At 42.1% G+C, this 13,987-nt stretch overlaps 2 protein-coding genes across 2 annotated transcripts in view; one reads left to right on the forward strand and one right to left on the reverse strand.

Annotated features, from left to right (window-relative positions):
* FAM20A (family with sequence similarity 20, member A) overlaps positions 1–3,185 on the forward strand; it is a 60,927-nt gene extending 57,742 nt beyond the window's left edge. Inside the window, exon 11 of the mRNA XM_009323765.1 lies at positions 2,521–3,185. Coding sequence (XP_009322040.1) covers positions 2,521–2,785 — 265 coding nt within the window. The 3' untranslated portion in view covers positions 2,786–3,185. The remainder of the gene's footprint in view (positions 1–2,520) is intronic.
* Positions 3,186–5,772: 2,587 nt separating this feature from the next.
* The window catches only part of PRKAR1A (protein kinase, cAMP-dependent, regulatory, type I, alpha), a 15,730-nt gene continuing 7,515 nt past the window's right edge, over positions 5,773–13,987 (reverse strand). Inside the window, 7 exon segments of the mRNA XM_009323666.1 lie at positions 5,773–8,261; positions 10,562–10,643; positions 11,253–11,374; positions 11,663–11,723; positions 12,391–12,549; positions 13,190–13,236; positions 13,756–13,817. Of these exon segments, the coding sequence (XP_009321941.1) occupies positions 8,089–8,261; positions 10,562–10,643; positions 11,253–11,374; positions 11,663–11,723; positions 12,391–12,549; positions 13,190–13,236; positions 13,756–13,817 (706 nt within the window). The 3' untranslated portion in view covers positions 5,773–8,088.

A 13,987-nucleotide genomic window follows, 5' to 3' on the forward strand; every position in this document is an offset into this window, starting at 1 on the left:
CCTATTTCCTCGCTGTACCTGCTCCATCTCAGCGTAGGGGTGTTAACTGCACTCTCTCCCCATACACTTGTATTACTGGATCTCATTTTAAGAACTGTTATTTGCACCCAGTGAGCCTTTTCATTTATAATTGTGGGCTCACAGCGAATCCTTCTCACGAACTCCTATTTAGTGCAGTTCAAATTAACTCTGCCTCTTAATTTGACCTGTATACAGTAAGATCCACAGGTCAGATCCTTCCTGTTCTTCCAGATCCACCTCCCAGAAGCTCTTCTTAATTTAGTTCTCCTTGTAAAAGACAGTGGTAAGAAGACCTGCAAGTCGCACCTTGTAATAAGCCAACTAGGGCCAAGAACAGCATAAAAGCAACTCATGCTGCCTGAGAGAGATACACAGAACTTCATTTCCCACAGCCACCAATCCATTCGGAGTGGAGGAGCATCCAAAAACACTTGGAAAGGAAAGAAAAAGTTTTCCTTGAGTAAGTACAGAGGCCACAGATTTCAGCCTGCCCTGACCAACTATCTGGACTCAGCCCACCGAGTCACCTCCTTGTTCCTACGTGAAGTCAAGCCGTGGACACCTAAGTAGGAACAAAGTCCTCCAGCCCCGCCGGACAAGAGGGACCACTCAAACCACAGGGATGCTGAATAACAGGCCGCTTGCTTCCCTGTTAAACACATTCATCTCATTCCCGGTTGAGTTCTTCTCTAAGTTTGGCTTCCAGCAGATTTAAGTCTTCTGGTATTTCTAGCTACCTTTCACAGCTCCCACACCAGTCCTTGTCCCACACGTTGAAGTCTGCTGCTCTCCTCTCCCGGCATTGCTCTGAGTACAGTAAATGGCACAAATACAGCCATGCAGTAAGAGATGGTCCTTTTCCTGAAAGGATCAAAACCCTCAGCGAGGAACAGACAGGCCTGAAAACAGCCCGCAGTTAACCCGGCTCATGGATCTTCTTGGCTGATGAAGTCCCTAGAAGGCTCTGGTTCAAATCTTCAGGAATTCAGTACAACAGCGAGGTTACAGCTGCCCTGTGGGCGAGGAGCAGGGCCGGTGGCAGGATTTCCATCTCGTGCTCCTTTCCATATTCTGCCCGTTTCTTATGTAACTGTTACGGCATTAAATAAGCCATTCCCCACAGGGTCAGACTATCCCGTTCTCCACCTCCAAGCCCCGTCACTGCTCAGACGAGAGCAAACACAGCTGGTGTTTACCCACAGCGGCTCCTCAGAGTCACCCCTTGCCTAGAAGGAGAGTGCAGGCACGCTCGTTTGCTGCAGTTCACATCTGCTCTGCATAAGGCTTTCTCTGGCAGCAGCAGAACCTCACAGCCATGCTCCGGCAGTGATTTAAAGCCTCGTTGCCAGCCTCAGCACTTTATCAATTGATTATTTTTTGCAGGAATATTAAGGCAAGCCTGGCAGCGGGCAGCCGGGACAACAGCCGCAGTTTAAGTCACCTGCCCCCGTGCCAGCACTGCGCAGGAGGCAGCCGGTCGCAGCACCTTTCTCCCTCCCTTGTGCAACCCAACAGGCATCACTGACCAAAGACACACCACCTCGCTTGGCTGCTCCAGAGCACTACGAGCACCTGGTGCAAGTCAGCCACTGCTCGGCCAGGCAGAGCAGCAGCAACAAGCCTTTCCCCTGGCATCTGAACAGCATGTGTCCCGTTAAGAGTTGCAGAGAGCCAGATGGATGCCCTGGGTAAATAACAGGCATACAAAGGCAAGTTCTGGAGCTGGTTAAAAATGTTTCTGACTACACCTTTTTCCATCTGAAAATTCTGGCTCAGTTAAATAGGAATGGCTCCACAAACACGATCTACTTTGTTACCAAAATTTAAAGGGCAATAATTAAAACCACTGATTAATTTCAGTGTTAGAGATGCTGAAGTCAAAACACTTTTGCTGAGGATTAAACAAATGATTTCAGAATATTTAGTTTCGTTCCCAGAAGTGTTCCAAGATTATAGCTTTTCATCCCACTTTCTGTCAAAGGGAAATAATATTTAAGTCTCAGTACCTCTTAAGGTGAAAAGTCACAGTTAAATTAGTTCCAGGAAATGTTCCCTCTTTTTGCTCAGAGTTTTGACAGAAGAATTTTTTTCTCATTCACACCTTTTCCTTTTACCTCCCCCTCTGCCCCCACCCCATAAATGTCATCCTTGGGAACATGGCACCACTCTGCAGTAATCTGGAGAACTGGGTCATCTCTTGACTCAGAGGAAAAACACTCATTACTGAGACCTTCTATCATGTTTTTCTCTCTGATGACAGAAGTCTGCAGTACAAATACTCTGCAGTCTGGAAAAACAAAGAAAGCAGCAGAGGTTTCTGCAAAAAAAAATTTCATTTCCTTCAGAAAGGGAAAGCTTTTGTTCCACAGTACTTTGTCAAGTATCTTCACCCATCTCTGCCCTCCCTCCTTCCCCTACTACCCAGGGGCTCAGACAGCTGGGGCTTGCTAGGACGCAGCGAGAAGTTCGCATTAAGATGTCTGATTTCTTTTTTTCCAGAATAAAGAGGACAACGTTATTACGACTCCAGCTCTTGGCCGAGCCCGAATATCGGCTCAGCGACGTGATGAGGGAATCTCTCCTGCAGGACCTCCTGGCACCTGTCCTCACCGAACCCCATCTCTTGGCTTTAGACAGACGGTTACAGCTTATCCTGAAAGCTGTGAGGAAATGCATAGACACGTATGGAGAAGTCAAGGTGGTGGCCAACGACACGACGCAGCCCGAGGCTCCTGCATCTGACAAAGTGAAGCTGACCACTTAAACAGTCTTTAACCCATGCTCAGAGGTGGGGAAAACCCCTGCAAGGCAAGTGTTTTAATAGCTGGTAATTTCCATCTACAAACACTTGTGGAGACTGAGACGAGAAACTCTTCAGATCTTCAAGAATCACACTGGGCTTCTATGCTGGGTACTCAACCAAAGCTTCTGTGCTTGGCCAGTGTGTTGGTAAGTTGTGGTCTGACTGTAGCAGACCTTTACACCCTGAACACCAGCTCTCTGGTGGAAAAGGAGCGATCTCCTGTTCTGTAGTTGGTCATGCCCTTGGGAGGGCGGGGGAACACATGGCCATTGGTTTGCTCAACCCGCACGGGATCTCGGTCTTGCTAGTGAAGGACACAAACTAGACCCAAGGATGAGGCTTGAATAAAGAGATGCCACGAGCATTTTCGTCTTATTAAGTCTCTGTTCTGTAATCAAGACTGTGTATTTGAGAAAAGAGCAATCTTACTTCACAAGGGCAGTACCTGCCACTGAGACAAGACAACATGTCGATTCAGCGTGGTCAGACTGAAGAGCACTGCCCAGTATTCACCATCAAGCCTGTCTGTCGCCTCTTGGTCTCTTCAACAGTGATCAACCCACTCCACTTTGATCTCTGCACATCGCTCAAAAGCCCACTGCCTCACAGGGCAGTAAAACCACTTCTACTTTTACCTGCCTCATGGGTGGAAGAGCCAGTCTGGGTTGTAAGAGAAGGGCAGGTATGTGTTGCCTTTGACCCCAACAAAAAAAAAAAAACAAAACAAAACACCAAAACAAGCCACCAAACCAAACTGCTCGGAGGCATAGGACTGTATTCACGATCCAGGAAGCCGCCCACTTCTGGTGAAAACATTTTGCCAAAGTGGGGGATCTATCTCAGGTCATCTTCTCACTTCTCATAGCTTTAAAATCACTTAAGTTGTCAGAAGTCCCTGGAAAACAGAAATGGTACACCCTCACCAGCTCTGTGCATTTTGAGGAGGTGCAATAGGAACTGGAGACCAAAAAAGAAAAAAAAAGTGAGAAGGGAGTTTTTGGAGATCTCTGAATTTGTAGTTTTCCCCTTGCCTCTCAAGGACAAGGCTTAAGAATGGTTTGATTACTGAAGCTCTCTTTAATAGCTTTTTCCTTTAACTGTTCAAGAACGATTGCACTGAGCTTCTTGGCAGCCTAGGGAAAGTGGTCGAGAACTTTGTTGACAATTTATCATCCTTAAGGGGGAAAAAAAAAAAACCACCACAACCAATCTACTAGAAGCTCATTCTAAACTAACCTTTAAGTTAAACAAAAACCATCTACAGCACTGCAGACCTTTCAGAGGAGAATCCTAAAACCATAGTACAAATGTTGTCAGGCAGCAGTTGTTACCAGGTTCTCAGCAAGCTGCTGCACCTACCACTGGCTCATCTTCTCATGGGCTGGAATCCTGCCCAACCTAAAGGGAACTCGGTGACGCTGGCACTAAGTGCCTGGATCACGCAAGGAAGGAACAAAGCTTGTTTGGCCACAGCTATCATTTTTCACAGGGGACTGTGCTGACATTTAATTCAACTCCACAATAATTCTACAATACACGTTCTCCACACTATAAAACTACAGAACAGGCTGTGGTCGTAATTTGAGTATGTCCCTACAGGTGCCTATTCTATTTATTTGCATGAAGAAGTATGGAGTGTTTCTACTTAGCAAAGGGATTCCTCCAATATTCTAAAGCCACAAGGATTAGCAAAAAAACCCCACACAAACCCAACCAACCAAAAAAAAAAAAACCACACCAACCCACAGCACGGTCCTTTAGTCTCCCGACTTGTGATTCAGCCACGTCCTTCCATTTCCAGCTTTCACGAAAGCAAGGTTTTAGACAGTCTCAATCAAACAGAATTCTCAACGTCGGTGAGCTAACAGACCTTTTTACTCTTGTGGACAGAGAACAGATGAAAATAAAATTATTTAACTCACTCTTGGCATGCACGGTGCGGCCGTTATTTCAGTACAGACGCTGTATTCCCAAAGTTGTATCTCCCTCTACCGGTGACTTTTTGTGTGCTTACCACACGTGACAAGCCCAAAATTAATTTGGTCAGTGTCACGGAATCCTTACTGTTGGCTGCTTGAACAGGAAGAACATGGCAACGGAAGATAAGTTTAAAAGTGAATTTATAAGGTTGGAAGTGGAAATTTTAAAGTTTCATTTTAGGTAATAAAAAAGTTTTCAGCCTTTTTTTTTTTTTTGGTCAAGGGGATGGGGGAAAGGGAGGGTAGGATGAAGGAAACAAACCCACGGATATTCAAATGGCTGGTACACTAACAGGGCTTGCAAGGTTGCTTTCTTGTTTTTATTCTCCTTTACATGGTAGCTTTTTAATGTATCTTCAAAGTTGGGTGATAGCTTTCTCAGAGCTGGATGTAAAACATGTCCAGTCTGAGCCACTTCAAGTCACCACTCTTCAAATTTTTTCCTACTTCATGGTAGTGTGAAAATCCCCCTCTTCTATTTCTCGCTGTCTGTCCACCAGAATTCATTCATGATTTATCATCACATGTTCAAAACTTTCATTAAGGGTATGCATAGATGGGAGCAGACAACTTATAGAAGCTTATGAGCTCCAATAACAGCGGCTGAGCCGGGAATTAACAACCTTAACAAGGGATCAAAGCAGCATGAGTTGCTAAGAGACACTCGAGCAAGACGCAGGTACCTTCTCACTTCGAAAGCAGTCACGTGCACCCAGTGCCAGACCTCCAGAGAAGTTCCCGGGTCACAGGCACAGGTTGGCTCGTGGAGACCGAGCTCCCCCACAGGCTCCGGAGGGGAAGATTCAGTTGTGCTGTAAGCTAGGACTTGAACTCAAGCCTCCAGAGTTCACACAGAGCTAATCCATTAAGCTTCTTAGTTTCTACTGCCTCATTAATATTGTATCCTCTAAGGCCAAAGGAAAACACAATATTGGGGGGGGGGTAGGAAAAAAAAAAAGAGAGACTGATTGCATTTAAGAATTTAAATCATTTTATTGCTTTACCTGCCATTAGGACAATCTATAACAAAAGGAATATAATATAATATATTAGCACATACAGTAAATCAGACTTATATAGTCAGGTAACAATACAAAAATGGTCCTCTGGTTGACTATAGCTTTCTAGGGCAATAGACTTCATAAATTCGCTAAAGGTGGACTAGCAAAAAATTACTTCTAAAGCCCTGAATGTTAGCTAAGGCAAAACTATGCCAATTGTGGTTTCAAACATGTTTAAATTGCACACAAAGGTAAAGCTATAACTGTGATTAATATTTAACTCAGACTTAGCTGATTTATCTTAAAATCTTGTAGGTAAAACTACAAAAGGGAGTAAACAGCAAGCTAAAAAGATGCAGTAGTGAAACTTGATTAGAAAGCCTTATATAAAAAAAATGTGCATTTTTTTTGTGGAGCTCTAACTAGTTTACACAGTTTTTGGTGCTTTAAAGGAACACAAAGAACATATATGAAGAAAAAACCTGGATAGAGTCAAAACTTAAGAACACAGTTTTACCAAAAAAAAAAAAAAAAGGTAGCATTTGCTTACTCCTTAAGGACTCTGGCAGAAACCCTCTACTCAACTTCTTCTGAATAGAGAACTCAAACCACAAGCGTTTAAATCCCATTACTGGGATTTCAGGTTCAGAAATACCCCGAAACCTTTTGTACAGGCTTGATACCCTCAGTATTATTTTGCATCAATTAGCAGACTCTTTCTGATTATCTACATGCCTGGGAGAAAGTGTATTGAATTTGAATCCGTATCACCTCAGAAAGGAAATAAATGAGGGCTCCATCGTTAGAAGTAGTTGCACAACAAATGCAAAACTGCTTGCTGTCACTCCCAAATACAAACCTACGCTACTTTATATAAATTACAGTTTAAAGGAAACCTTACAAATGGCCTATCAGTATTGAACCGTGGAATTCAGTAAAAACTTTTGGGAAGTATTGGTGCGCACAGAATAATGGAACACAAAGCTGGTAAATACTGAAATACATTTAAGACTCCGCAACATATTGAACTTGGAAAAAAGAGTGAGTATGAAATATGTGCCATGTAAATTCCATAAGCAAGGAAAGAGAATGCACCTTTTGTATTTAAACTAGATTTATAATTAACCATTTTAAAAATTATGAATTGACCGATTAAAAAAAAACTTAAAATAACTGAGTGTGGCAGGAAAGTTAAAACATTCACTTTTTCCTGCCTCACATCCTCTACCAAGAATAATGGCATCTCTATAGACCAGCAATCTTGCCACCTGCAACTGATGCTGGCCATAAATACTCAACATTTATTTTCCCTGGTAACAAAGGGTCACCTGAACTGATGATAATTTTTTAAAAAGTCAACTGAGGAATACAAAGCAAGCAAGAGTCACAGGGAAAATAAAATGTTCACTTCCAATTTCTACACCAACCTAAGTACTTGAACATTACTAACAGCTGGACAGCTGCACCATTCTTACACCAATCTAGGTACTAGAGACCAAAGTTAGGCATTTAATGTAATGTTTGGTTCTTGCCACTTTGAACAGGAAGAGTTTTAAATGGCATATCTATCGCTGAAGAAAGAACAAGAAAAAAAAAATCAGTTGCAGCAAGTCAGCAAATTAAGTAACAACTGCAGTAGTTCACCAGAACTATTAACCTTGAAAGCTTTGATTTACACTTGACAAAAACATAACTAAGCAATCTTAAACCAGCAGACATAGGAACAATTATACTGTTAAATTCCAACTGTGGCTTTCTTAGCAGCTGATGCCTCACGATTGAACCCAGGATTACAGTACCCAGAAAATTAAAAAAAAAGAAAACCCCAAGCCCCAAGAAGCTCAATTACAAGGGCAGTTCTCATTTGAAAAGAAATACAGCAGATTATGACTGCAGCCTTAAAATCTGTCCAACAATTTGAGAAACACCTTTAAAAAAATCCCCCCTCCCCCCCCCCACTGTCACCTTCTTACTCTATGGCAAGTGGCGTGGTGCCAGGAGATCTCTCCCTCGCTGAAGCAAGGCTGCATTTGCCTGAGTTGGACACTGTTGCACAGAGAGAAGCCGTAACAGCAAACGTCTCCATAGAACTTTTTCTATTAATTTAATGGGACAGAGAGCACAGAACTAATATGCTCTAAATTAAAAATAGTGCCATGATAAGCAATTTTTTTTTTTCTTTTTTTAAACAGACAGGAAGCTGCAAATGCCAGTGGCAATGTGGCTCTGCACAAGGGTAATAAAGCAGTCTGCATTCATGAAGCGTGTTTTGGATAGGAAGTTTTCAGACAGACAGCGATACAAAACTGTTGTACTGCTGGATGTTTCGCTTGAGAATATCCGAGCACGGACCCAGGACACGTTCAAATCGGGGTCGATCAAGCTTTACACATTTCAACAGGCCACGAGCAACAACTGTGGCAGCACGGGGACGGTTCATCAACAGAGCTATTTCACCTAGGGCAACAGGAAAGTGTGAACAGTGTTAAAAATCAACGTGCAAGAAAGCTGAAGAAATTACCCTGTTGTATTTCAAACTACTGCAGGAATTGAACAGAAGGTAATTCAGGTTTTAACACTGATCAGAACAAGTATCTGTGTAGTTACATCAGAAGCAACTGTGAAGGCAGTTTAAAGAAAACTACTTGTTTTTTTGATTAAAAAGCCTGTCCACATTCAAGTCTCTCTGAAGAAAGCCTAAAGAATTTTCAACATTGGTTCTATTTAAGAAAAGGTCTTGTTTCAGTTAACCACACCATTTTCCTAGCCAACAAGTAGTTATTTTTCTAATATGTAAGGTATGCTACTGTTCAGTTCTGGTATTTCTAGGAAACTCAGGACAAGACCATGGTATTGAAGTAAAAAAACATTAATGCACAAGGCAGAAGCCTTTGACACATAGCTAGCCAGAATCAAGAATTTGACTTTGCCATGGGGCTGTGGAATACGAGTATCTTGAAGTCCCATTGGTTTTCCATTTCATAAGTTATGCACAAAGATGCCAAAAACTTTGTTTCAAATACCTGTTACAACTGCTAAACAACATATTTGGAAATGAAGTTTTCAACAAGCCCCTGTTTCCATTGGTGGTAACAGCTACCCCTAACGATCCTAGTGACAAGCATGAAAGAAACCACAGCATCAACTTTTGGGTGTGTTTGTTTTTAAGCAGTTGGGCTGGTTACCTTCACGTTCAGGACTGAGGACAGAACTCAGTGCTCCTTGGAGAATAAATCTGCCTGCATTATCAGAAGGGATGTTCAAGAGAAATGAGAAAAACTTTTCCTCTGTGCCCAATTAAAACTTGAACTCGCTAGCCTCCAAAACACAGGCTTGCAAAAGAGTAAGTATGTTCTAAGGGAGAGTTAAACCCGTGGGGGACAGGTCTGCAGCACCCGAACACAATGGTAGAGATAACATTTAGTTTAAGAATGGGAAACTCAAGAGTACACATCAAGGGAAATATTAGAAGAGACCAAAACGACATACGTAGAACAAAAATCTAGTACTAGATATTGAGCTAAGCAGACCTTTGGTCACATCCAGTACTATTAGTGCACTCTCAAGTACGTCCCACTTCAGTTAGGAGAGAGGACCTACCTTAAACATGAGAAAAAAGTTTGGTGTTTTTTTTTTTTTGGGGGGGGGGGGGGGGGGGGTTTTATAAAGGGTGGAAGTATTTAAACATTAAATAGTAGGTTCTAAGCAGGTTGCTTTCTTTGTTTCAGAACTGCAAGCCGCTTCCCTTCTGAACCGAAATTAAGGCTGCCAGGAATATATTGTTATACACTGTTGCATTATACCCCAAGAATGCTCTGTGAGCATAAATATCCAGTCCCTACCTGTGATTCAAAAGAAATCAACATGGGCTAGACAAGTGATTAGTTCCACATGAAGGTTATTTCCAAGTCTTCACAAGTAAATATTTATAATAGGTTCTTGGCCTTTTTCTTTGCCAGCACACATAAGCTTTATGTACCACATAACTTTTAGCTGAGCGAGAACACCTTCAACAGAAGGAGAAAAGACCCTGATCTGCACTTGGGAGACTACGTCCAGAGTACCACACAGTTTCAGGGTCCCCAGTACAAGATGGTGACAGAGCACAGCAAGTCCAGCAGTGCCACCCAGATGGTTAGGGGACTGCAGCACAGGATGTACAAAGAGATGCTGAAGGAGCTGGGTTAGTCTGACCTGGAGAAAAGAAGGCTAAGGAGGGAATCTTATTGCTGCCTTCAGCTACATAATGAGCAAATTGTAAAAACAAAACTAGACTGCTCTCTGCACACTGAAAGGCAGAGAGAAAGCAACAAGCTGCAGAACAGGAAATTCTTGTCAAGTACAAAGAAAAAAAATTCTTCACAACAAGGCTGGTTAAACAGTGAAAGAAATTGCCCAGAGAGGTTGTGGGACGTCCATCCCTGGAGACACAAGAGACTCCACCAGACACAGCCCTGAGCAACATGATGCAATTTCAAAGTTAGCTCTGCTCAGAGTAGAGAGGTCTGACCAAATCACCACCAAGCCCCTTCTAAACTAAGATACCCTAGAACAATCACATTTCTGTGACATGCATGCACCCCTGAGTGCCAAATAACTCTAATACTCACCTGACGTTGAGTGAAACCACAAGAGTAAGCCAAAACAGTAATTAAGCAAATCCATCCCATCACTACCATCCACAGCAGTCATCAATACAGCACAGGTAAAATGGTGACAGTGGTGTATGTAACCGTAGTTGTCACTACATAACTCACCAAAATAATCAGAAGGTGCCAGTCTGCCCACTTCAACAAATTCTTCATTTTCTGATCGACGCTGTAACACTGCAGCTGTGCCCTTTAATAAAACACAGCAATTAAACAATTGGAATTTCCAGCATCACTTGAAACATTGAATTCCACAAGGAATCAGCTGTTTTGCAGAAACAATTGTTACGATGTCTCAGTCTTTAAAAACCACTTCACAGTCCTTGCATAGTTCACCAGACTGCTCTATAAAAACAGCTGGTCCTCCCTCCTCTGAGTGTAAAACGTCTTGGGTATTTACGTAGCTGAAGCACTGATTTCTCCCTGTTTTTCCTCATAATACTAAGAATATTACAGTATGTCCAGCAAAAAAAAAAAACCCACCCAAAAACCAGACAGAAGACAAATGATACCACTAGCGAGACATTACTAGCTATCTAGAACAGGTCTCTAGTCTTCTGAAAATATAAACTGGTTTCAGCCAGAAATTTGTTACTTTTTCCCTGGAAGTACCATTTGTAAAAATAGCAAAACTAAATATAAGCTTCTGCATGTCCAGCAATATCATATTTCTTTAGCAATTCTCTACAAGTACATTCTTACATTTTGTTTTTCTCCAAGAGTCTAGTTAGGGGCAGAATAAGCCATATTGGGGGGTGGGGTGGGGGGTGTGTGAGTAAAGTTCTGAGCTTGATCTTACCTCCAAGATAATGAAGAACTCATCTCCTGGCTCTCCCTGGACCACAATCTTCTGCCCATCCTCAAACTGTACCGGTTCCAATGCATCAGCTACCGTGAGACGCTCCCACTTGTCCAGAGATTCTACAGAGTAAACAGTTCATTAATAGATTATCTTTTCATGGCACAAATTATACTTTTTGCTCTGTCCTTATACAGAGGTCAACCTATTCCTGGCTACATTTGTGCATCAGATATCAAGACCTGAATTAGAATTAGAATTATTTTGGAATGACGCAGAAAAGCAGTACAGGCTTTGCAGTCAGTTTTAACAGACTACCACAATAGCCTGTAATCATCATAATGCTGGATAACAGCTTTATTACAATATGGCAATTTATTCCACTTCAGAACAAAAATCTTCTCACTTACCCAATATAGATACTTTACTAAGGAATTCCTCGTACATCTTTCTCTTTCTCAAAGTACTCCCCTACAAGAAAAAAAAAAACCCCAAGCACAAAGTAAGTTTTCTTTCTACTTCACATTTTACATGAGACTTCAAATAAAACTTAAGACAAAAATATATTTAACCAGACATACTGTATCCTGTCTCACAGACCCCAAACCCACAAGATTGTTTTCAAATTTAATTATTTCAGTAACATTTCAGAGTTCAGCAACCTTCATAAAGTACTTAGCATTTACTGCAGCCTGAATCTTTCTTAAATGCATTCTTACTGTATAACCTTACCAAAATTCACAAATATGCTCTAGTTACAACCGTTATTCACACACACTACTTACAAATAGCAAGCTAAATAGAGAGCAGAATCAAAACATCTGACAAGCTAACCAGCAGGCATTACATTTTTAGTCAGTTTAATATTGCCTTGCTATTGTTTTGTTCACTAATGCAAGATTCCCCATGGCCCCATGCCCGATAAACTGAGTATGCTGAGTGATCAGCTTTCTGATTACAAATGAAATAGCAGGATTTTGAATAAGTAACTCCAGCAAAGGAGATAGAAGGTACAGACAGAAGGTCAAATGACCAGTCTAAGTTGAGTGAACAGTAAAACCAAAAGCATGACTCCGGATTAGCACACAGTTACTTGAGTCAATGGCATAAGCCACACATCAGCTAGAAAAATACTTGCCATCAGGATCCTTCTATAGCTATCTCTATCAATGCCCCACAACTTCACATTCGTCTTCGCTTTGACAGTTGCAGCGCGGGGAGTTCCATATATAAGGGCAAGTTCTCCAAAGCTTCCACCCTCACCAACGCTGGTTGCCCACTCGCTGTTCACGTAAACCTGAAAGGCAGTACATGGTGATAAGCCAAGGCCCATGGTGTCTCGCGAGCTGGTCAGAGACAACATGAAGCTCCTGCCACCCCATATTTCCTTTACAGCGAAGGGAAATTCTCACGTCTGTACAGTCAAGAGTTGACCATTTCAGGGTTTCATCAACACTTCACAGCCAACCCCAGCACCAGCCACAATTTTTACTTTCATTTACAAAGGGACTCTCTTCTACATCACACGCACAGCGACTACACACGTAGACTCCTGAGACCCTCTGATAGGAAATAAAATCTCTACAAAGTCTCTGTCAGAGAAAGCTACAGATTAGTTGGACTGGAAAATAAAAAGCCTGGTCATTCTTAAAGCCTGTCCCACACCTCAGCTAGACTCCACCCTGCACTTGTAAAGCATTAGTATTGCATTGGTGTCTGAATCATTCATTTCGAAACTCAACACAACTCACGGTCTGTGCAGCCAGACTGAGCCGTTAAGGAGCAGAGAGGCTCCGAAGCAAAATAAGCTTCTGCAAGTAAGAACTTATTATGAGAAAAGCCGCTAAAGGAAGGACCTGTAGGAGAAGCCTACAAATATCAGACTATTCCTCTGCTAGGGATGAACATGTCATTAATAAACTACCAATAATGCTTACATCCATTTCTCCTTGATCAACAACATAGAAGTTATCACCTTCATCACCTAAAGAAGAAAAAAAAATTAAGTACATGCTAAAAAGAGAGTAAAGCTATGTAAGCATTCATGCTTCACAGCACTGGCATCTCTGCCAACTTTGATGTTTAGAATCTAACAAGGTTGGCAGAGACAAATTTTGCAAGGCTTACAGGGTGAAGTTTCACATTTTGGTGATTTCACACTCTTCTCAGTCCTGTGAAAGAGGACATCTACTGGCGATCAGCAGCATTTCCAGGATTACTGGAAAGGCGTACCGAATCCATAAGCTGACGTAACGTGTTCTACAGAGCCACCGAATGACAATCTTTCCCATAGATAACATATGCAACAAAACTGCATCTTCCTACAATTGTTCCACCCTCACTTTAGTATGAACTGTGCTTCAGGTAATATAACAAGAAAGGGTCATTGCATCCAGACAACGTTATTATTTTCAAAAAAAAACCCCAAAAACTAACAAGAGCACCAGGCCAGAGTCTGCTCACCATCTCCAACTTATTCATTAATGTAAACACTGCCACTTGCCTTGCTGTATGACAGTCTCTCCTGCGATGTAAGTGACGGGGAACATTGCATCAAAGATGTCACTGAAGAAAAGGATACCAAAATTAGACAAATGCCTGGACGACTGCCATGCATGCATCATTCATACACCTGTACCTCCAACCCGTCAATACTTTTCCTATAGCCTCTGTACGGTTACGCTGACTGTTGTAAAGAGGCTGTGCAGCTTTGTACATTGTGACACATTTAGCTC

The sequence above is a fragment of the Pygoscelis adeliae genome, unplaced genomic scaffold (genome assembly GCF_000699105.1).
Source record: "Pygoscelis adeliae isolate BGI_AS28 unplaced genomic scaffold, ASM69910v1 Scaffold75, whole genome shotgun sequence".
NCBI lineage: Eukaryota > Metazoa > Chordata > Aves > Sphenisciformes > Spheniscidae > Pygoscelis > Pygoscelis adeliae.